The sequence below is a fragment of the Magnusiomyces paraingens genome (assembly GCF_902498895.1).
Source record: "Magnusiomyces paraingens strain CBS 517.90 genome assembly, contig: contig4, whole genome shotgun sequence".
In the NCBI taxonomy this organism is placed as follows: Eukaryota; Fungi; Ascomycota; class Dipodascomycetes; order Dipodascales; family Dipodascaceae; genus Magnusiomyces; species Magnusiomyces paraingens.
In genome coordinates, this window is record NW_022474070.1 from 617,233 (window position 1) to 640,873 (window position 23,641).

General features: G+C 37.9%; 8 protein-coding genes across 8 annotated transcripts; 7 read left to right on the forward strand and 1 right to left on the reverse strand.

Annotated features, from left to right (window-relative positions):
• Positions 1–190: 190 nt before the first annotated feature.
• On the forward strand, positions 191–1,875 carry SAPINGB_P004984 (uncharacterized protein; the record flags this gene model as incomplete). The annotated part of the gene is made up of 2 exons (XM_031999699.1): positions 191–515; positions 578–1,875. The coding sequence occupies 2 exons, from the start codon at positions 191–193 to the stop codon at positions 1,873–1,875; spliced, it is 1,623 nt and encodes a 540-aa protein (XP_031855590.1).
• A 78-nt stretch (positions 1,876–1,953) lies between these two features.
• Positions 1,954–2,814, reverse strand: SAPINGB_P004985 (uncharacterized protein; the record flags this gene model as incomplete). The annotated part of the gene is made up of 1 exon (XM_031999700.1): positions 1,954–2,814. One exon carries the CDS (start codon positions 2,812–2,814, stop codon positions 1,954–1,956), a length of 861 nt encoding a protein of 286 aa, XP_031855591.1.
• A 5,073-nt stretch (positions 2,815–7,887) lies between these two features.
• SAPINGB_P004986 (uncharacterized protein) lies at positions 7,888–8,379 on the forward strand (the record flags this gene model as incomplete). Its single annotated transcript, XM_031999701.1, has 1 exon — positions 7,888–8,379. One exon carries the CDS (start codon positions 7,888–7,890, stop codon positions 8,377–8,379), a length of 492 nt encoding a protein of 163 aa, XP_031855592.1.
• Positions 8,380–10,594: 2,215 nt separating this feature from the next.
• On the forward strand, positions 10,595–16,660 carry SAPINGB_P004987 (uncharacterized protein; the record flags this gene model as incomplete). Its single annotated transcript, XM_031999702.1, has 2 exons — positions 10,595–11,392; positions 11,636–16,660. The coding sequence occupies 2 exons, from the start codon at positions 10,595–10,597 to the stop codon at positions 16,658–16,660; spliced, it is 5,823 nt and encodes a 1,940-aa protein (XP_031855593.1).
• Positions 16,661–17,232: 572 nt separating this feature from the next.
• SAPINGB_P004988 (uncharacterized protein) lies at positions 17,233–19,025 on the forward strand (the record flags this gene model as incomplete). The annotated part of the gene is made up of 4 exons (XM_031999703.1): positions 17,233–17,345; positions 17,415–17,932; positions 18,066–18,207; positions 18,263–19,025. 4 exons carry the CDS (start codon positions 17,233–17,235, stop codon positions 19,023–19,025), a joined length of 1,536 nt encoding a protein of 511 aa, XP_031855594.1.
• A 272-nt stretch (positions 19,026–19,297) lies between these two features.
• SAPINGB_P004989 (uncharacterized protein) lies at positions 19,298–20,017 on the forward strand (the record flags this gene model as incomplete). Its single annotated transcript, XM_031999704.1, has 1 exon — positions 19,298–20,017. The coding sequence occupies one exon, from the start codon at positions 19,298–19,300 to the stop codon at positions 20,015–20,017; it is 720 nt and encodes a 239-aa protein (XP_031855595.1).
• Positions 20,018–20,316: 299 nt separating this feature from the next.
• Positions 20,317–21,920, forward strand: SAPINGB_P004990 (uncharacterized protein; the record flags this gene model as incomplete). The annotated part of the gene is made up of 2 exons (XM_031999705.1): positions 20,317–20,601; positions 20,664–21,920. 2 exons carry the CDS (start codon positions 20,317–20,319, stop codon positions 21,918–21,920), a joined length of 1,542 nt encoding a protein of 513 aa, XP_031855596.1.
• Positions 21,921–22,226: 306 nt separating this feature from the next.
• On the forward strand, positions 22,227–23,615 carry SAPINGB_P004991 (uncharacterized protein; the record flags this gene model as incomplete). Its single annotated transcript, XM_031999706.1, has 1 exon — positions 22,227–23,615. The coding sequence occupies one exon, from the start codon at positions 22,227–22,229 to the stop codon at positions 23,613–23,615; it is 1,389 nt and encodes a 462-aa protein (XP_031855597.1).
• Positions 23,616–23,641: the final 26 nt, after the last annotated feature.

Here is a 23,641-nt window from a genome sequence, read left to right on the forward strand (position 1 = left end):
CTTTCTTGAATATGTGATGTAAACAATGAAAACAAGCGGCCTGTTGGAAACTTTTTTAGACACGTATGTCACGTGAATTGCAAGTTTAAATGGTTGGGTTTTTCAGCTCACCCACGAAATTGACACCTTCCACCCCTCATTCCACTTTTCTAGAATTCAAGAAATTACTTTTTTTTCTCGCTTTTCATTCATGTCTTTTGACCCTCTTTTGATTATTCTTATTACCGTGGCTGCGGTTGTCATTTATGTCAAGTTTGCTGTCTACCCTGACGTTGATCCCTATGCTCTTGAGCACCAGAGCAGTGTCAGTGTAGTCCGTAACGAGGGCGAATCCGCCATTTACCGTTCTTCTGCTGCTCCAATAGGTCGTCCATTGATTGAAGGACTGGCAATTTCCAGTGGACGGTCAATGCAAACACGTCCGGGAACGTTTTTCGATATTTGGACCCTCGCCATCAAGAAGCTGTTACTACGAACAGCAAGAACCACATATGGCGTGGAACAAGTCAATCATAGTACGTGATTCCGTTTATTCTTGTTTACTTTTATTACTACTTGTTCTAACTTTTACTATTAGACGATGCCGAAAAGATTGTTTCAAAGCTTGGCCCTGTACTTAAAAAGGCCCAATCAGGGGCTAGCACCATGTGTATTTTGTCATCTAATTCTGTAGAGACTTTGCTGACAGTCTTTGCTTCTGTTCTCTACGGTGTTCCTATCTCAATCATTCACACTGACAAAGAAAGTCTTTCAAATATTGAAATCCTTTTGGAAGCAGCGGATCCCTTTAGTATTATTGTTTCTGATGAGAGATTGCTTAAAGATATTCCTTTGGAAAAGTATACCCCGCACTTGCGCTACATTTTATATACTGGCCTAGAGCCTGTTGGTGTGTCCACTGAAGCTGAGATATACCAATGGAAAAAATTTGTTGAGAATCTTCATGTTGAAGAAAACTCAATACCCATGCAAGATACCGAATTTCCAATCCGCGTGATTTACCCATCAATTGCTTTGCCTACCTCTACCAAGGATAATAAAGCACTCATTACTAAGTTCACTCACCAGAATATTGCTGCTGCAGTTGCAACCAACATTAAGATTCTTCCAAAGTCTCAGCAATGGACTGATAAAGATACTATTCTTCTTTTTACCTCACAGTTTACCGTCTTTTCATTAGTTGCACAGCTGAGCGCACTTATTAGCCAATCTACTGTGGCATATATTGAAGTCGAGTTGGCTCTTCCATCTGCAGTATTGGAACAAATTCAGCCAACTGTTCTCATTAATGATAATTACTCAACTTTGTCGCTGCTCAACCTTAGACAAGACTTGACTTTGACACAAGAGATACACTATGCTTTCAACCGTGCCGCGTTATCTCGTGGCACTTTGCACAAGACCCCTGTTATTAAGTACTTTAAGTCCGTAAACCAAATCTTTTCATCCACAATGGTGTACCCCGACCAACAAGAAATGATTAAGGGTTCTCCTGATGTTAAAGCAACAGACGACCAACTAACCAATGGACAAGCAAATGCGATTCGTGCACTGACGGGAGCCCACTTTGTGCACGCCCTGACGACCCCCACCGTAGCAAGTTCGGTTTCGCAAACCAATATTTGGGACTATCGAGAAGATTCATTTGATCAATTCAAAAATAATAATGTCACTTGTATCAACTTTGGTTCTGTTATGAGTTGTATCGAGGCACGGCTCGTTGATTCTGAGCCTGACTCGGTGGATACATACAATTATGGACAATTGCAAGTCCGTGGGTTTTCCTGCGGAGCTGACTTGTTGACATGGCATGATACCGGAATCTCCGGTTTGTTTACGCATGATGGATGTTTCAGACTGGTTTATGAAAATTAAATTCATATTATAATTTTAATTTTTTTTTTCTTCTTTTTTTTGTTTTTTGAAATAATATTTACATGACATGAAAGATTATTAGAGCTTTGGTTTGTTGGATGAAGCCCGTTTTATCTTTGGAGGTTGGCTGGGGAGATCTTGTGTCCAAACCTGGCCTCGTGGGTCGGGCAAGGGAGTTGAAGTTTCCTTCATCTGTTTGCGGAAGGAAGATGTGATTGTAGATTCGACAAATTTGGTGCCTGGCTTGCGAGATGCACTTTGTTCCACAGAAGCCGCTGCCTTTTTAGAACCGATCCGAGTGAAGAGTCTAGTAAAGGGTATGACAACCCATTTGGCGAACCATGGCATGGCCAGGAGCGAAAAAGCAGCTCGGAAAGGAAGAATGGCCTTAACAATGGCGTAAGAAATTGCACCCTGTAGCACAATGTTTGCACCCGCCTCTGTTTTGAGAGAAGTCCAGCCGTTACGCTCAGCCAGGACATCAATAAAGTGAGTTCCCTTTTGCAGCAACCATTCAGGGATGCCGGCGACAGGGGTGTAGTCGTAGTAGTAGAAAAGGCCCCAGAGGCCAAACAGTGGAATTACAGCAGTCAACTCATGGACAATGATGAAAGAAGTGACATGGGAGACAGGTGCATTAAGGAATCCGATTGTGTATGGATGCAAGAACTTGGGAATTCGTTTGATGATGGGATGCTCCGACAGATCAACAACGACTTTTCCATCGGTATTACTTTTCACGGGGGGTTGGGTTTCTTCTTTTTGCCGCCGAATAGCTGACGTAGAAAAGGATTGGGAAATAGGAGAGAGCAAAGCTTTCTGGGTAATCTGTGGTCGGTATACTAGTGGTCGCAAGACAGACTTTGATAGTAAAGTCCGCGAGCCGAGGTTTATTGAACCAGATGCCAGAGCTACAAATGTTTGTCGTGGTGTGTACATTTTTATTTTTTTTTTTGTAGTGTGGTGGTGATGTGATGTTTTTTTGGGTTTTTTTTTTTTATGGTGGTGGTTGTGATAACCCGAGCAAGATTATTGGCGGTGTAACAAAGACTTGTGTCTAACCGTTTTGTGAAGAGCTGTAAGTATCACATACTTGCTACTAACTGACCCACGCGCTACTTTTAAAAAAAAAATGCGGGCTAAAGACAAACACTTTTTAATGTTAAACAATCAAAGAAATGAACAAACAATTAAAGAAATGTGATCATAAGGATACAGAAAGTGCTTTGTGATATTGATTGAAGCCAAGTTATTGGAGAAATAAAGAGCATTATAAAGCTCAACATAATATTATGTTGGCTGAAATTGAGCCTCAATAAACCTTTAAGCCTCAGAGCTCAAAACAATTTTAATTTCTCTAGATATTTCTGGTTTCATAGCATTGATTTGAGGAGGATGATCACTTGGCTTTGATAACCCAAGCTTTTGGACATTATTTGAGGAGTAGTGGTTAGACAATGAAAGGTTTTCTTAACAAACTATGGTATTCTTCTTTTTTTTTTTTTCTTTGCCCCAAAATACGTTTAGAAGTAAAAAAAAAAAAATAACATATCTAATTTAAATTTAAATTAAATATATATCTAATTTAAATATAAATGAAAATAGTAACATATCACCCCATATATATGTCTACCAGTATCTGTAATGGGTCAAGCAAGCCCCACGAACTAAGCTTAGCCCGTGATTTAATTTAAGCAAAAAATGCTACCCGCTGTAGAATCAGGTAGCCTCAACTCCAAAATTAAACTTCTACCCGACGGGAGTTTTTATTTTTTTTTTGTTGTTAAATTTACTTTGAAGATAATCACAATCTTTAAGACTTATCGGTAATGTAAATGGAGTGAGGCAAATCCTATTAAGTCATTTTAGTGTAAATTACCTTTGTTGAAATTGACTTTAGCAATTCTTTTTTTTTTTTTGCTTCTTTTAACCGAAAAAAAAAAAGAAAAAAAAAGAGTGATGTACATGGAAATCTTTCCACAAATCTTGTTCACAAAGTTTTTGCTCTTATTTACCATTTTGACAACGCCTTGCATAAGTGCATTTTGCAGAAAATGGTTTTTCAAGCTCGATTAAAAAAAGAAGCGTTTAAAGTTTCGCCTAACAATGAATAAGGATCTTAGTAATTATAACATCATAGAGAACTATTACCAATTCCATATTTTACAAGATGATCATATCATCAATTGAGCTCAATATAAACACGAGTGAATATTCAAAAACAATATTGGTTTCTTTTAAAACAAAAATGAAAAAAAGAAGAGGGAAAAAGGCGTTTTTATGAAGTACTTAAAACAAAGGACTTACAAATGCTGATTTGTTAACCACTCATTCAAGGAACTTTTAGTGAAATCATTTGCTACATTTAAACAAGTTTTGGTCTACCAAAAGATGTATAAAAAGGTTGAAATTGAGTGATTTCATATTCAAAAAAGGTGAATTCTAACGTTTATTTTTTTTTTTAAAAAAAACTAACCAAGAATTCGAATGTGACAAAAGCGGACTGAACTCGGAGTCACTTCTTTGATATAGAGGATTTTGTAAAGACCCACAGTCATGCATTTACTGCAGTCAATTGTGAGTGCATAAAAATCCATTAAATCTCTTCGTTTCTTTCTAACCTGTCTCCTTGTTTAAGAATCGTCTTAAAATCGTCTTGTTGTATCCTCTTTTTTTTTTTTATTTTGGGACTTTTCGTCACAATCTTCTTTTTGTGAGGATTCAATTTTTTTGTTTCTTTTTATTTGAATTTTCAAAGAAAAAAAAAAGTATTAATGACGTTATTATTTTATCTCATTTTAAATGGCATTAACTTTTGGACCCTTTAACTAAATAAGCTCATTAAGCATTAAAACCAATTTTTTTTTAACGAGAAAAAAAAATTTTTTCCAAAAAACATCAATTGTAAGGTAAAAAATTTTTCATATAATTTTTTTTGTATGTCTTCTTTCAAAGCCCTGGTCTTTCAATTATTAGTAATGTGATTTTTAATGTTTAAAAAGTTTAATATGAACAAAAAAATCAATTTTTAAAAAATAAATAATTTTCCGTTAAATGTCACAATCTGACCATTGTGATTTAAAGATTTTGTACTTGAAGAAAATTATATTAAGCCTTATTCAATAACAATAAGTAAAGCCTTGTCATTATTATAAAAAATTAAAGAAAATATTTTTTTTTCTACATTTTTTTTTTTAAAGTAAATAACATTTCACCTTATTTTCTTTTAATTTCTATATTCAATGCCAAAGTTTATTTATTTTCTTTTGATGCATAGGAATATCAATACACTGCCTTTTTTTTTCTTCATACTTTCCAACTTTCCAACTTTCCATTTTCACAGTGAACTTTTAATCTAACTTCAAAGTTTGCATTTCCATCTGCACAAAAGTAAGTCTTGAAGCAATGTTTACGAGGAACAGGAGGAACAAAGACCAAGTTCTACCAAATTTATTTCCACTTGTCTTCGTCAACGCTTTAATTTTATTTCGTAATTCCTCCAATCAAACAAAGCATATAATCGCTTACAAGACACTAAGTCAGGTTAAAAGAATTGGCGTTCCTATCTCTAGAAACATTTCTTTTAAGCGTTTTATTTCTTTAATCAGCAAAGGTCATACAATTAAATGATTTCGAATTGTATCCAGCCAGTCACAATTTCATATCAAACTATTTATACAAATTTTCAAAGCATTTGTGGTTAATTTTGATTGGTTGTTTGTTTTTATTCTAGTGATAGAATAAGATAGAATCTGCATCTATGCCATTCTTTTTGTTCTTAATATATATATCTCTTTTCGTAGTCATAAAACACTTTTAATTTGAGTTCAATATTGAATCTCCCACAGCCCGAAAATTAGTCCTGAAGCCAGCTCACAAGGAACATGGGGTCAAAGACTAAACCTTCTCAACTTATTTCCACTTGTCTTCATCAACGCTGTAATTTTATTACTTAATCCCTCCAAACAGAGATAAAGTTTACAATTTCTTGTAAGCCAATTAAACTGTTTAAGAGAGTCGACATGTCCATCTCTGGAGATATCCGTTTCAATTCTGTTCTTTCTTCTTCCAGCAAAGGACACTCAACCAAAATGAGTTTAATTGTTTCCAGCTTTTCACATTTGCAGTTGCAACTATCCTTTTAAGTTCCAAATTTTTTAAACCATGCGCCAAAATTGCCATGGCCAGTGCGAAACTGAGTAACAATACTCAAGATCCTCAGACTATCTTTTTTCATGTTTACTCTTGTGACCATTTCAGAAAGGGTTTTCTGTAGATTTTGGTCTTAATATAAATTTTTGTTATCACAAATCCTTATTTTTATAACAAAATTGTTTGTTTGTTTTGTTTGTTTGTTTGTTTTTATTCAAGGTTTATAGAATTATATAACATCTTTATAACAAAATTGTTTGTTTGTTTGTTTGTTTTTATTCAAGGGTTATAGAACTATATAACATCAGCATCTGCGCTATCCTTTTATTGACTGACTTATGTGACTTGCCGGTTTTCATTTGTACCTTTTTAGTACGGGTGGTTTCTGTTCTGTGCGTCTCCGGAAGATGGGCCCTGATGCCAGCTTACGAGGAACAGGGAGAACCAGTCTGTCGGTCCCAAAACCTTCCCAACCCATTTCCACTTATCTTCACGGACGCCCATGTATTTCTTAATCTCTTCCGTCAGAGATACGGCCCGCAATCACCTGCAGGCTATTTAGACTGTACGGAAGAGTCGGCATTCCTGTAACCAGGGTAGCCTATGGTTTTCAGTCTAGGTGTATACTCCCGTACACATCCTCAGGAAAAGGGGGTATTCTGGGAATTGAACCCAGTATCTTCCGCTATCGAGCGAACGTGTTACCCTTTACACCATCCAGCCCTTTCCCCTTTTATAACAAAATTTTAAATTTAGGGCTTTGAATATTTCATAATATCTCGATAAGATTTTTAAATATGAAAAATTATTAAAAAAAATTGACTCCGTGGCCAAGCTGGTTAAGGCGCACGACTGTTAATCGTGAGATCGTGAGTTCAATCCTCACCGGGGTCGTATATCTTTTTATACATAAATCTTTAATTTATAGAGATTGCTTGAGCTTGCTTGTTGTTTAATTTTGTTTTCTATATATTTTTATTAATTTTTTGGGTGTGATTTTGGTCTCCCTACTGTACGAACTTAAAAAAGGTAATTACCTATTTTTTAAAAAAAAATCAGGTAACCAAATTTGGTTAAGGCAACATGTTCAATAAGTTCTTTATCCCTTTCAAAAAAAAATAAAATAAAATAATATTTGTCATTATATAAGCCTACAAACTTTGCTACTCTTCAGCTTACATTGAGAATAAAAAAAAAAAAAAAAATTATTTTTGGTACTACCTAGCAAATCTGTCGCTCGTTCGACCACGCTAGCAAACGTATTACTGCTACGCTAGAAGCTCAAGAGAATGCCTTGAGTGACCTGATGATTAAGAGTCGGGAGAAAAAAAAAAAAAAAAAGAACCTTCGTAAGGATTCTTTTTCTTCTTTTTTTTCGTTTGTGATACGATTTGGTTTTTTTAAAGCTTACCAGAGTTTTCTTTTTTATTTACTTTAATAATACAGGTGTTCTAGAACATAATTATGAAGCTTATAAGCTTGTTTGGCTGACAAAACCACTTAGAAAAAAAAAAGATTAAGATCCACCTCAGAGCAACATCACCATCAAAAAGTATATAAACAAAACACTTGGGAACTTTGAGCTACTAGGTGAATAGAAAAGAAGAGCCTCCAACACTTGTGATTTTCTTTTGTTTCTAATTTGTACTCGCTAAACGTGGTATATAAATAACAATTGTGATACTTGCAAATAATAGCCGACCAGCACTACATTTTGCTCAAGCAACCAGCAGCATCATCACCAAAAAATAAAATATTAAAATATTAAAATATTAAAATAATATCTCTAGAAACAACATTATTAAAAGCTAATTATAATAATTATAAATTAAAAAATAAAAAATAAAATCACCTTAAAAAATGGCATCAATTCAAACAGGACGTCTTAATAATATCATGTATCTTCGCCGTGAACTTATTCGTCGGCCGATCTTGCCTGTACTCGATGAACCTAAGATCGAACGCATGATGCAAACCATGAACCGCGAATATGAACATATTCCGACCACCGCAACAGAGCAGGGTGAAAAGCTTTATAACCAAGGACGTCCGATTCCCGCGAGCGAGGTTAACACTGGGCTGCGACAGCGACAAACGGAGAGTGAGGATAAAGTAACCCCAGCAAAAAATAACGAAAATTGTGATGAGAACCAATACGATGACATGACACCAATCGATGTGCTTGCTGTGGTACATAACGGAACGCCGTACTATTTTGGATTTGGAGGTTGTCACCGGTTCCAGGCATATGACCGGGCAGGATGGGATCTAATCAAGGTAAAAATCATGCCAGCTACTAAGTCGCAGCTTAAACTTTACCTTGGATCGAGCATAGACAGTATTTTTGAGTGAAGGTAACCAAGTGTTTGCGGGGGTGGATATATATATATTTTTTTTCATATGGTTAAGCGGATGAATCAAAATGCCCGGAGATTAAACGACTTTATATAATAAGCTATCTGTATATATTTATAAAACATCTATCTTACTACTCAGTTATTTCAGATATGCCAATTTTTGTAATATTTGAAAAGAATATTATTTTCTAATAAGTCCTTATATATAAATGTGTGACTAGGTGGGTCATAAAGAGGGTGTATTGGAGTGTTTCATCATTTGCATCTACAGCTTACATGCCACCCAAACGTTGACATGTAATCACTAACTCTTAGAACCTCTTTGTGATAAGCGCAATGTAAGCGCCTTTGATGTATGTAGTTCTAGCAACAATATCAACGGACCGCATTTCTCTGATTGCGATCTGGGCCAAATAAAAAATTATTACTGGCTAGGGGCTGGGCTGGTTCGGGAAAAAGTTGATTGAAAGCGCTTTCCCATACCATCGGATTTTCGGATTACAAGACCAGAAATTTTTTTTTTTAAAATGTTGAATTACTTGTAGTGGTGATGCCATTATTAGGATTATCGATACTACAAGACTTATTAGGAATATTGATACTACAAGACTTATTATTATTATTATTATTATTATTATTATTATTATTATTATTATTATGCTGCTAACGCTGCTGCTAGCGTACCTACATTTGTTACCGAATGATTTCTAGCAATCATTTAAATCCTGGCACCAGTTTCCATAATACGCACTCTTCGTCTGTAATATTTCTTCAAAAGAAGGCAGGGGTTGATAAAAAGAAGGATTTTTTTTTTTAAAACTTTGGTATACCAATTATTCATTACATGAGATTTTATGAGCTTATGATATGAAAGAAAACACCCACCCCATCATGCATTATGATGATCAATTAGGGATCAAATAAATCTTTCTTAAAAACTTAAGCTCACTTAGCACCTTCTCCATGATCTTTGAGAGTTGTGGTGACCGTTTTGGGGAACGTGCGTGACAGGTTCCTGTCCCTTTTGTTATTGTTGGTGCCTGGACCTTTTAACAAAACATCACTACTTTTTTCTCCTCCTCTTGATTGCATTGTCCTTTTGGGGGTGTCGGCATTACCTTTTCATATTGGCATCTGGTAATGAAAAACAAAGTGACGAAAAAACTGATATACTAATGATGATATTCGATGCTTTTTTTTCTCTAAAATCGATTCACCCTATTTAGTTACAAATATATTCATATATATATATATATGTGTTTCCTGTTGTTATATTAGGTGAAAAGTAGACTACAAAACCGGTGGATCATCCACATCCGAACATTCACCGGACAAACCTCCACTCTGCCCCTGGATCATAAATCTCTAAGAAGACCTTGTTTTTTTTTTTCTTCTTCTTCTTCTTTCAAATTAAATCGTAAAACCTCGATCATTTCTCTTCTGGTCAAATGTATATGCGCGCACACCTTTATTATATTCTTTTGTTCGATTAATATTCTAGCTTGAATGGGCGGGGGCTCATTCGCAGCATGCAGGTTTACACCTGACAAATTTGGCATTTAAGGTGTATTAAGTCTAATAAAGCCGTTTTGACTATAATAAAAAAAAAATTTAAAATCAAAAATCAAAAATCAAAAATCAAAAAATTTTGAGAGGGTTTAAGAAATGCCAATTATCAAATAGAATCGCCAATTAATGCTTCAAACCCAATCATAAAAAATAAAGTCATTAATATATATATGTATATATATATTGTGGAGCATTTCCTCAAGTGCTCACAAATTTTCTCAATTTTTTTGTTTTGTTTAAAATAGAAAAAAAAAATTTTTTTACTGTTTCTATCGCCATATTGATTTTTTTTTCATATTCATCATCAATAGATTTAATTTATGCTTTTAATAATAATAATAATAATCTTTAATAGAGTGGTTACCTAAAATATCCAGCCTTAATTTTTTTTTTTTATTTTTATTTTTATTATATTTTATTTTTTTTCTTGTCCTTTGTGTGTTTCCAAAACCACTCCTTTTTTAGCGAAAAATTATTTTTTTTTTGTTAATAACTACAACAAGAATAAACAACGAAATCTGTGGTTAAAAATTAAAATAAAGAAGCGTCAGTAAAAAGAAAGAACAAAATCGGAAGTTAAATCCTCTTTTTGAAGGACATATATATATATCTTTGATTTCCTTGGGGATTTATAAATAATCATGGTTATCCCAATTCCACCTCAACCCTCTAAACACTCCTCACTCACCTCACATCCTGCACACTCTCTATCCAGCAAACGTCCCCCTCAAATCCAAACTTCTTCACTCTACTGCAAATCCCAGCGCAAAACAGCAGTATCATTCAGTTGTTCCTATCTGCCGCAACAATTCCACTCTTCAAGCATATCTAAAAACATGAGTCTCGATGACGACAGCATTCGATTAAAATCGGCCTCCACTGCATCTCTCTCTTCCACAATCTCCCATTCCCAAATTAATAAAGAACTCCCCCCTCTTCCAAAATCATCCAGCAGTAGGTCTAAAAAACACTCGGCAGTTTACCGAAAAGCTTCCTTTAATGTTCCCCACGAAAATAAAAATTTGAAGAGCATTTCCCGTCTCAACCACTCATCTCCACAGATTCTTCAAAGACCACCCAGCCCAGCAAGCATATGTTCCGATGACAGCTCAGATAGCTCAGATTCTTATGTTATGACCCTTTCCCCAAACAACCCATTTATGCTCTTTAATGCGGAAACCCACACCCCTATTCTAAATCATAATATCTTTGAAACGTCACATACTAATGACGGAATTTCACCCCCAAGTCCGGCTAACTTTATCAGCAAAACTAATCAAAACACTCCTCCTTCTAGAAACATTATGCATGAATCACAGGTTTATCCGGAAAGTACTATTAATTCATGCAACCTAGTTCCTGGTTTCAAAGATAACACGCTTAGGCCCATTAATTCTACTCCGAGAATTCAAGATGAGTATATAGCCCCTGATGAAATGGTAAGTTTTATTTTCTTTTTCCATTTTTAATTTTTTTTTTTTTTTTTCATTTTAATTTTAAGATTTTGTTTTTGGCGATTATTACGGTTTCTTTTTATTTTATTCAAAAAAAAATTTTTTTCATTCATTTATTTATTTTTAAAAATTTGAATCACAAAATTTAAGTTTTTTCATTAAAACTCTTCCCAACTTTTTAAATCACTGCCCACATAAATTACGAACTTAATTGACAAATTAATTTAGATATCGATAAAAAAGACAGAATCGCCTTTGACTGGTTTGATTCAAATTTCCGGATATGAGTCTTTGGAAACCGGTTCAGGGAAAGTTAGTGAAATCCGCAGCCGCAATGGAAGTGGTTACAATGACACCGACAGCCGCAATGGAAGTGGTCATTATGAAGCCAACAGCCACAATTGCTGTCAAAACTGTCAAAGCTGTCAAAGCTGTCAGAATTTAATCTCTCAACCCCAAGATTCTTTTACTCATTTATTGAAAAATAATGGCACATTCCCCAAAGTCAACAGTAGTAAGAACGATTTACGGAAACAATCCAGCGCTTCTTTTTCAGCCACTATTGTGGATGAAATAGCAACCCGACCAAACAAGCCACAGGTGCAGCAACCTTCTTGTAGCTCCTCAAAGCTTAACAAACCTACTTTAAAAGTTAAAAGGTCTGGTGAGGAAGTGTCCAAACCAGATGTTGCAACAGCACCAGCATCAAAAGCTTCTTCTCATAAAGCTTCCCTCACACCAAGGAAAAGCGTTCCATCATTATCTGAATCTTTTCCTATAAATGCAAGTGCTCTCGCTCAACCTCCTTACACATGTTCTTCTGCCACTGTCTACAAAACTCCACTTTTCCAAACACCTGTCAATATATCTTCTCCTCCTTCTGCTCTTGTCATTGGCCCTATTGACTTTGCACCTGACGCCATGTCCCAAAATAAAAACTCTTTCTCATCTCCAATCAAGTTTGAAGACGTTTTGCTCACCAACAATTCTCTTGATTCCCCAATGAACCAGCCTGTATTCATTGAAGCTGAAGTCAATATCAAGCGTACCTCTGCTTTGAGACACAAGCCCAAAGCTTTGGCTGGAATCACTTCTCACCAAACTACTTCTTCTTTGAGTTTAAACAAGACTCGCGCTCTTCAACCTACAAAGCTAGTCACCCCAGAAGTCAAGCGCAACAGACGTCGCTCCAAGTCTCTTGACGCCTTTGCCAATATTTCTTCTTTTTCTTCTTCTTCCTCAGCTCGCATTCGCTCTTCCCGTATTGCTCCTTCCTCTGCATCAAAAGTTGCTTACACTCATCTTGCATCACCTCTTACCTTTCAAAACACTTCATCAGCCTCGTCTTCGATTAAGTTTTCAGAAAAATTATTTAATCAAGACGGTGACTTTATTTCTAGAAGACCCTCTGAAATTAACAATGACAGCAAGTCTCCCAATATTCTCCCTCTCAAGCCGACTCAACCCCAGTCAGCCTCGTCAAAAGCCACCCAATCCATTCTTCTTCCTGATCCCCTGCGTGAAACTTCCAAAAAGAGCCGCAGACCTTCTGACTCCACAAAAGCATCAGGACCCACTAAAGATTTGTCGTCACCTACACCTGTACGATTGTCATCCACTAAACCCAAACCAGAAGCACTTGCATTGTCTGATACAACCAAACAGATTTTCTCTTCCCAAATCTCTGCACCCAAATCGCCTCTCACAAAGCCTACCAAGCTTTCATCTGCATCAACCTCCATTTTCCAGGCATCCGCTTCCGCCATGGCTACAAACTCAATTGGGTTTGTTGTTCCAGCCGTTTACGATCCAAAGTCAAATACTGATGACCTTGCCTTGTCTCACAATGGCAACCTTATTCCCATTGAAACTTTGAACAAGTCATTTTTGAACTCCAACCAAAAGAGTTCAAAGAAAATTCAATACTCTCGCAACAAGAGTTCTGATGACATCTTTTCTAATGATTTTTTCAAACCCGATGGAGACGCTTTTCAAGGATATTTTTCTTCTCCCTCTACACCAACTAAATCCAAGCACAGCTTAAAAAGAGAAAGCAATAGTAGTAATGACTCTAACAACAACTTTTCTTACTCTTCGCTGGCATCTGACTCGGGCTCTTCCACAAACAGCAGCACTCCTAAACCTAAAAATAAAGGTCATCGTCGTAGCAGAAGTAGCAGCGACTTTGATACCACTTGGATCGAGCGCAGAAAAACTCTTCTTGGTAATAGTAGTCTTAATCACACTGTTACTTCTCTGGATGACAACATGGGAGATCGTACCGACGCTTGGAGGCTTTTAGACTCTAATCGGAGGTTGCTGGAAAATTACCCCCGTTCCTTTTCTCCAGTTAATGCTGCCTCCATACCTGTGAAACAGTCTCAAAAGGAAAATTACACATCCAAGCATAAACCATCCACTGATACATCGCTAACTCAAGTTCAATCTTGTCAAACACACACCGATTTAACTAAAAAGCCTAGTGTGTGTGCTTTCTCTGCTGCTAACAGCAGTCATACCACTCTGCACTCTTCTACTTCTTCATTTAAATATCATTCCAGTACTGCAAATTTCACCTCCAACTCCAACTCTTCTTCTTCAAAGCAACAGAAAAAATTGAAACTATCAAAGTCAACCATGAATTTTGAAACCAAACAACCAACTCGTAGAGAGTCGTTGCCTACACCTGTCGACACGGATCTTAATGTTCAGAAAAAGCTCCGTACCAAGTACAACTGTATTCGCGAGCTCATCTCTACTGAAGAAAACTTCGCAAAGGATTTGAACATTGTTTTGTCAGTCTATGTCAAGTTTGCCAGCATACAACCATACAGCGAATACTTGGACAATCGTGATTTAATTACTCTGTTTGGCAATATTTCTTCTGTTTTGGCTGCTTCACAGCACTTTGTCAAGAGACTTCACAGACTTGTTCCTTCTTATATTGCAGAGGAATGCAGCTTGGATGCTTCTGATCCTGACAATCTTCTTAAAGACGTTCCATCTAACATTGGTATTGTCTTTTTAGACTATTTGCCAATGATGGAAAAGCCGTTTAAAGAGTACTGTGTTAAAAATAAACACCAGATGAATACCTTTTACAGAATCAAAAATATTGCATGTCCCACCATTGAAAAATGGCTTCTTGAGTGTAATGAACTTTGCAAACCTGTCACTGCTGCTTGGAGTTTGGACAGTTTGTTGATCAAGCCTGTTCAGCGTCTTTTAAAATACCCTTTGCTTCTTAGTTCCATTTTAAAAAACACTCCAGAAAGCCATTCTGATTATCTTTCTTTGAAACATGCTTTGCGTGAGATTGAAAGTTGTGCTCAAGGTATTAATAATGAAGCTGATGGCGCTTCTCCCATTTCTCCTGTTGCAATTGAACACTCCTTTACAGACACCCCACCTAGCCCCGAGTCGGTTACTTTTTCTCCAGACGACTCTCCAGCTAGTAGCAATAGCTCAGCTGCTTCTTCAGTCTCCGCCAATAATCCTCCTTTTTCATTCAACAGCCCTGAGCACAATAACATGATGGAGCTTTTAAAGGAAAATAGCGATGCTGATCTTGAGCTAAACAATCTTATCGAACAATTTAAAACCAAAAACTTAGATGTTAAAAAGTTCGTGGATGCTATCAATAACCATGTTTGCAAAATTCAAAACCACTTTGATGTCACTAATAGCTTGGCTCATTATTGGATGAACTGGGGTGCTCTTATGGATGACGATGTGACTAGTAGCACTCTCACCATTGACGAGCCCATCAATACGTTTTCTAGTCTCGATGACACTCTTGAAACTACATTAAAACGTGCCCTTTTGAGCATTAAAAAGTATCGCAGATATTCCATGTTTTGCAGTCCATTCACCACTGCTTCTTTTGCCCATGCTTCTACAAACAGACTTAAAAACCGTGTTGACATTGAGGTTCTTCCTCCTATTTATCAAGTCTTAAATTTTTTCAAAAGAGTCGAAGGTTTGATTGAAGAGCGCGCCCGCCTTCATGTTCCTTTCCAAAAGTACATTGCTCAAAAAAACGCTCATAACTCTCTTTCTACTTCCACTCCATTTTCCTCCTCCGGTTTGTCTTCTTCTTCTTCTTCTTTTTCATCCATGACTGAGTATGGCCCCGAGTTTATTATGCGTCGCAATGCCGATCGATTCTGGCTTATTCATACTAAGTTGAAGACAGAACTTCCCGCCCTCTTCAACCTGTCTAAGAAGATGGCAGAAACGTGCTTGATTAAGTTTTTGGATGTTCAAAAAGACTGGTTCCGAAATGCAGTTGACTCTACTTCTAATGCTTTCCAGCTTAGATTGGAGGATATTCAACAGAATAGCATTAATGGTGATCCTATTGTGTCCTCCTTTTTATCCAAGAGTAAAACAAATGTGTCAAAGCGCATTATTGAACAAGAGTTGAAAATTTGCCGCAAAGTGAAGCCATATTCTATGAAGACACTGAAAGATTCTAGATCGTTTTCCTCTCTTTCTTCTAGTGGAGAGAGTGCCGCTGAAGACTCTTTTTTGTCTAATGAAGAAACTGTTTTTGATGAGTCTTTTTCTCATGGCTCTATTAAATCTGTTTCTCCTTACAAGTCAGTGCTCCCCTCAAACCAGGGTGAGACGCAGTCAACCATGGATACTAGTTTTGGTTCTTATGACAAGAGTAATTCCAAGGCTCATTCTACTCCTCGCACCATTCATAAAAAGGCATCTTCTCATTCTTTTTCTCGGTTATACAATGGCAAAAATGATGATACTGATGCGGATTCTAATTCCGAGTCTGAAGAGACAAAGCACGACATTAGCGAGCCATGCATCAAACCTCCTTTTAAGGGTCCAAATTTTACTTTCAATTCTCCCACACACTATATTCCTAAAAAGGCTCGTTCACAATCCCAACCCCACAATACCTTTTCTTCTACCACTGCTGCAGCAATTCAATCAACGGTAGCAAATACTACTGCATCTTGTTCTCCAACCCCACCCACAGTCAAGACAAGAACTACTTCTTTGTCTGGAGTTTCAAGCTCCCCTCCCAAGCCCTCCATGAACAGCTCGTCGCTGGCTGGATCGAGCCACTCTCGTTTCCATACTTCAGCTATTTCTTCTGATGACCTTAATGACGTAACCCCCTCTCATGATGGCCAACCACGCCGCCATGTGAGAAGAAAGAGTTCTCTTGGGGCTCTTTCTTCATTGCTCCCGCATAAGCTTATGAAAAACAATTACGGGTCTGCAATTTAAAATATATATATAAATACTTATTATTATGATGTCTATGAATTTAATGAATTTAATGATTTTTTATGTTTTTTATGTTTTTTATGTTTTTTATGTTTTTTATGTTTTTTTTTTTTGACTGAAACATATTTTGAAAAGTTTTCTTAATGAAGTTCAATTTGCCATGTAAATCCTCAAAAAGAGGCGAGTATTTGTTGCTATTAGAAACAAATTCAAGCCGCACACTACCTAAAAAACAAAACTCAATCATGTGATTTAATTTTGGGTTATTTGGCCTCTGTAACTCAGGTTGTCGAGAAGGTAAATAAATAAATTCCATTACTTGACAATTGTTTGCTTTCTTTCTTCCTTTTCTTCCTTCTTGCCACCATTCAAGTCTGGGTTTCCAATTCTTTATAAGGAGAAAGCTCGCTGGACTTTAACTATTCCTTCTGCATATCATTTTATTGTCTTTCTTTTTTTTTTCTTTGAACCATATTTCCAAGATCGTTTTGACTCTGCCATAGTAGAAAAAAGGCCCTTCTTTTTCACTTTCCTTATCTATACTTTTTCTTTTCTTGTTCTTTTTTTTCGATATGCCTAAAATCTCTGACGAAAACTTCATCTCCGTTGATAAGTCTACTATGGGACTCATGACTACTTCCATTAAGGACCAAGATGGCACTTGGACCGTTGTTGGTTCTAAGAGGTATGTATAGCTTTTAGCTTATTCCCAGTGATTACTTTTTTAACATTTGGACCTTTTAAAATTTTTCAGCAAAAAACCTTCATTTCCTACTTTTAAGGACAATAAAAATGTGCTTGCAAATCGTATTGGCGAAAATGTTTCTCTCAAGAAACCTACTCTAAACGCATCCAAGGCATTGCCAGATCACCAGAATCGCCCTCTTGTTTCTAAGCATGCTCCTAAACCAGTTTTGTCCAACTCAAATAAAGATAACAAGATTGGTATTTCAAATTCTCATCCTCTTTCTAGTGTTTGGGCTAAGAAGTATCAGACACCTTTGGTTTGCACTGACTGTGAAGACTCTGGTGATAATATTGAAAATCACCCTCCTGTTCGTGCTAAATTTGGACCTTCTGCTTCTGTAGCTACTACCCCCAATGTTTTGGAGTCAGTCTCCAATGCTAAGTCTCACTTGACTCCTTTGTCTTCATCTATCGATAATTTCCCTGAAAATGGGTTCAAGTACATTGAGCCTCGATTTGTTTATGATATTAATTGCGTTGTGTTTGTGGGAAACGTTGCTCCCACAACTACACAAGATATGCTCAGTTCTTTTTTTTCTCAGTTTGGTACCCCTTTAACAAGCAAATGCAAAGATTTTGAAATGACTTTCAAAGCATAGTTTTATCGTCTCTTAAATATTTGTTTACTAACCCTCGCTCTCTCTCTTTTTTTTTTTAGGTCTTGTTAAATCTGTCAACCTGAAGAATGCCGTCACTGGACGCAACAGAAGAGACTATGCCTTTATAAAGTTTCTTGTACCCGAGTCGGTCAACAAGGTACTTAACCATAAAGAGCCATTGGTGTTGGACGGTGCTACCTTGTAAGTATAATGATTTGCCTTGATTGAGCTTATGAATACTGACTAGTATATTTAGAGAGGTTCGTCCCAGAGCTGGAAACGCAGGCACTGAAGACTTTCAGTGCTCTCATTTTCCCAGTACTACTACCTCAGAGAAGATTGATCCTGCTATCCAGCACTTTCGCACCATCTTGGTTGAAAACATTCCGAATCAATGGTCTCCCCAGTTTTTTTATCAGTGTTTTACTGCATATGGTAGGCCTACTGGGTGCTTTATTTATGATGATCTTGATTCCAATGGAATGAAGAGAGGGTTGATTGAAATGGAAAGTGCTCAGACTTGTGCTACTCTTTGTAAGAACACTGGTTTTTTGTTGCTACCAAATAATGTGACTGTAAAGGTGACGTTGACATCGATTACCAACTTTGCTGAATGGGTCAAAATGCATTCCCAATGGCTCATGTACCAGCAGATGTGGGGCAATTATGGGAAGGTTAATTCACCTGCTGGTCCTTCCTCTGGAATGCCACCCTTGGTACCTTTGGCTCCTGAGAAAAGAGTTTCCAATGCACACGTACCTTCTGTAAATAAGAAGGCTCCAGTTATTGTCAAGGCTAGCAACGTTGACATTAAAGCATTTAAAAATAGTGATGAGATTTTTGAGACGTTTACTAATTTGTTTGGCAAAATTCAGACTTCGGCTATTGCATCCATTAATTCTGAAGGTAAAGCCGTGGTGATTTTTAAGGTGCCTGATTTGGAAGAAGCAAGGAAGGTTAAAAGGGATTTTGACTGGTATACATTTCCTGGAACTCCTCCAGAAATCACCTTCCCTTGATCTTTGATTACTCGTTTTTTTGCATTTTTTATATTAGTCTTTAAGTCCTTTTTTATTATTATTATTATTATTTCACCGTTATATATAACGAGATTTTTTTTATTTTTCAATTAGCATTGATATAGGTTTATATAGGAATACAAATAGCCAAAAGTTTTTAGCCTCATTTAGTTTTTTGTTTAAGTTCTTTTTTCTTTTTTCTTTTTTCTTTTTTCTTTTTTGTTATTTGTTATTTGTTATTTGTTATTTTCTTTTCAATCTACCTCTGTACCATGTCACAACTATCAAAGAACGACCAGTTTGTTTTATTTTGTCTTTTCCCTAAAGAAAAGATTGAAAAGGTTGAAAAGGAATCTCCACAAGTAATCTGTGCTCACTTGGATGGAGGCTTGCATTATAGTATTGATCAAGGAAATTTGTCAAATGCTCAGCGCAGAGAAATAGAGATTATTCAGGGTCTTGAAAGCAAGAGCATAAATTACAAAAAGGCTCTTGAAGAGATGGATGCTTTAATTGAACAAAATTCTGAATATGCATCCGCATACAATAACCGTGCTCAGCTTAAGCGTCTTTTGTATCTTGAAAAAAAAGAATCAGGGTCAGAAATTACAGTATCTTTAGACAGTATTGACACTGATCTGGGACGTGCTATTGATCTAGCACAAAAAGATATTCAAAAAACAAATGGCCCTCATACCTATTTAGCACGCCATGTGGCAGCACAGGCTTACACACAAAAAGGATGGGTAGTCTTGACACGTATCCAAGTGGCAAGAGCCACAAAGTCATCACATGAAGAAAATCATAACGACATTACGGTGATTGGTAAAGATGACAGCTGGGAATTGGAAGAAGAAGCAAGCAGGTGGTTGCACTTGGGAGGGGAGTATGGCAACGAGTACGCGCAGCGGGCCGCGGCGCTGGTGAATCCTTATGCTAAACTTTGCGGCCAGATGGTTGAGCGGGCGCTGCACCACGAGTACAAGTATTAGAGTAGGTATGAGCTTTCTCAAGAGAATTCTTGAATTGTGGTAGCATATCTTTACATTAAATCATCACATGGGTATCAGAAAGTCTCTGAGGCAATGGGGCTGTCTAGGTATAGTGTCAGAGCCAGTAATTTTGCTCACAAATTAACTGTTGCTTTGAAGAGTATGAAAAAAAAAATTATATATTGATGGATCGTACGATTTGAGAATTCAATTGCAAATAAAATATAAATTGTTGTATTTTTTTTAAACATTTCTTTCTTTTTTTTTTTTTTTTTTTTTGAAATAACTAATTTTTCATAATGGCTACTGAAACAACTCATCAATCAAAGTATACTGGTTACTCGCACGTAACCTGGTATGTTAGCAATGCTCGTCAAGCTGCATCGTACATGATTACACGCATGGGATTTGAGCATGTTGCTTATCGTGGGCTTGAGACTGGATCGCGCAACATTGCAGCTCACGTTGTTGGTAGTCACCTTGTGCGATTTGTCTTTATGTCTGTTTTAAGAAGCGAGGCAAGAGTGGAGAAGGGCCATGAAGAAGATATTGATCTAATTTGCGAGATTAACGAGCACATTAAGGTATACACCAAGTGGTATCGAATTACCTGTTTTTTTAGAAAACCTAACGGTATAATTTTTAGAAACACGGAGACGGGGTTAAAGATGTGTCATTTGCTGTGAATGATCTTGATGCACTTTTCAATTCAGCAGTGGAAAATGGTGCACGAGTAGTCAAACCACCTCATGTTTTGGAAGACAAGGACGGGTATGTACGTCAAGCGGTGATTCAAACTTATGGTGATACAACCCATACCTTGGTTGAGTATGTAGATGTAAAAACCGGCCAGCCAACGTATCGTGGTGTCTTTTTACCTGGGTATTTTGAGTCTAAAGGTAGGGACCCTATCAACAAGTTGCTTCCGGCCGCGCCGTTGGTGCGCATTGACCATTGTGTTGGGAACCAGGACCGGGATCAGATGGAGGATGCATGTCGGTATTACGAGCATGCGCTTGGATTTCGCCGGTTTTGGTCAGTGGATGATTCGCAAGTACATACAGAGTATTCAGCGTTGCGTTCGGTGGTCATGGCTTCTGGGGGTGTTAATGCCATCAAGATGCCAATCAATGAAACAGCGCCAGGAAAGAAACGGTCGCAGGTGGAAGAGTTTGTTGAGTATTATGATGGGCCAGGTGTTCAACACATTGCGCTACTCACTGAAGATATTGTTGCGGCTGTTTCAAGCATGAAGACCCACCGAGGGGTAGACTTTATTGTGGTACCTCATGCATACTATGAGATGCTTGCTCTCCGTTTAAGAGAAAGGGGTGTTAGGGTGAGTGGAAGCGAGGAGTTGGTATCGCCGTCGGCCTCGTTGTCATCGTCATCGTCATCGTCACCGTCATTGTCATTGTCATTGGTATCTTCTTTGTCATCTGCCAGATCTGTTGGAGACGTTGACTCACTCGCCACAGATGTATTGACAATGAGCACAGATAGCGGTAGTGCAGACGAGGCTTTGTCATGTGCTGCGTCAGAGACGCTTGAAGCCAAATATGCAATGGTGGAAAATTCCAAAGTTATTGTTGATGCTGCCGTGTCACCACCTATGATTAAACCTGTGGAGACTTCCCGTTGGTCATTTGCTGAGAAGCAGTTGGAGATTCCATACAATTATGTGATTCCGCCAAGTTTGGAAGAACTGGAACGTCTGGGGATTCTGGTGGACTTTGATGAGAACGGGTACTTGTTACAGACTTTTACACGACCGCTGGGAGACCGTCCGACTGTTTTTATTGAGATTATCCAACGAATGAACCACAATGGTTTTGGTGCTGGCAACTTCCGGGCCCTGTTTGAAGCTATCGAGAGAGACCAAAGCGCGCGGGGCAACCTATAGATTAGATAGCGGATCCTGAACAAATAGCAAGCATGTTGTCATTATCAATGTCATATCATGATAACTATAAAATGTAGAACTCCCAAGATGGTTGTTTGGCTGATTCGGGCTTGTCCGGGACCGTTTCACACATGCATGAGGCTCGAATAATAATATATTTAAGCGGCACCATTTGCTACTTCCCCCGCACGAATTGGGAATTTTTCACTTCATCAATCAGTCAGTCCTAATTCACAATCTTTATACTTAAGTAGCAACTTAGCAAAAAAAAAAAAATTAAATAAAATAAAATAAAATAAAAATAAAATGCTCTACACTCATGCTTCAATCATCACCGTCAATAAGGACCGCGAAGTGATTCTCGACGGTGCAATCCTCGTCAAGGAGGGCTCCACAACCATCGACGATATTGGGAAAACAGAACCCCTGTTGGCTAAATACCCCAACGAACCAATCACTGACTTGACTGGCCACATCATCATGCCCGGTCTCATTTCATTGCATGTCCACTTGGCTCAGTCGTTGCTGCGATCGGCGGCCGATGATCTGACTCTAATTCCATGGTTGTGTGACCGTGTTTGGCCCATGCAGGGCAATTTCTCCGAGGAGGATGGGTATGTTGCTGCACAGCTTACCATTGCAGAAATGCTCAAAAGTGGAACAACATGTTTTGTCGAAGCACTTTTTGCAGAACGTTACGGGTTTGGTGGAGCTGTCAAAGCAGTGGTCGAATCTGGAATCCGCGGCTGCTTAGGGAAAGTGGTCATGGATGTTCCACGCTACGCCACTCAAGACGGAGTTTCAATGCACCCTGGGTTGATTGAAGACGAGTCGTCGCTAGATAAGGTTCTCGAGTGTCATGCCAAGTATGACGGTGCGGGTGATGGTCGTGTCGAAGTCTGGTTCGGAGCCCGGACTCCTGGAGGTGTTTCGGAAGAGCTTTACACAAAAATGTCTAAGATTGCTCGCGACCGTAACATTGGTATCACCATGCACTGTGCAGAAATCAAGGCTGACCGCGAGTTTTTCGCATCAAAAGGCCATACCCCCATGACATACTGCAAGGAGTACGGATTATTGGGTCCTCGTACGGTGTTGGCCCATATGGTTCATCTTGATGACAATGACATTAAGCTTCTTGCTGGTTCTGGTGCATCCATGGCCCATTGCCCTACCTCCAATGCCAAGCTAGGGTCCGGCATTGCTCGAGTCAAGGAGTGTCTTGAGGCCGGTGCCATTGTTGGTATTGGTTGCGATGGCTGCCCATGTAACAATGTCATGGATCTTCTTCAGGAAATGAAACTGGCGTCGCTATTACCCAAAGCTATCCATTATGCTCCAGATCTCGTTCCTGCAGAAACTGTTATTGAAATGGCTACACGTCACGGAGCCCGGGCCATTGGACACGAAGACTCCTTGGGATCCTTGGAAATCGGTAAGAAGGCTGACTTTATTTCTATCAACCTTTCAGATAAGCTGTACGGCGTACCCAATCGTGACCCGTGTTCGGCTGTTGTGTATATTGCCACAGGCAATGATGTTGAGACAGTTGTAGTCAATGGTCAAGTACTTATCAAAGATAAGGTCTTGTTAACCATGAACGAGGCAGAGATTGTCAAGAAGGGACACATTCACGGCGAACAAGTCCGTGAGCGAACAGGCGTCCCAATGGGTGGTCGCTGGAAAAAGGTTTAAATATTATCAATTTGTTATTTTTTTTA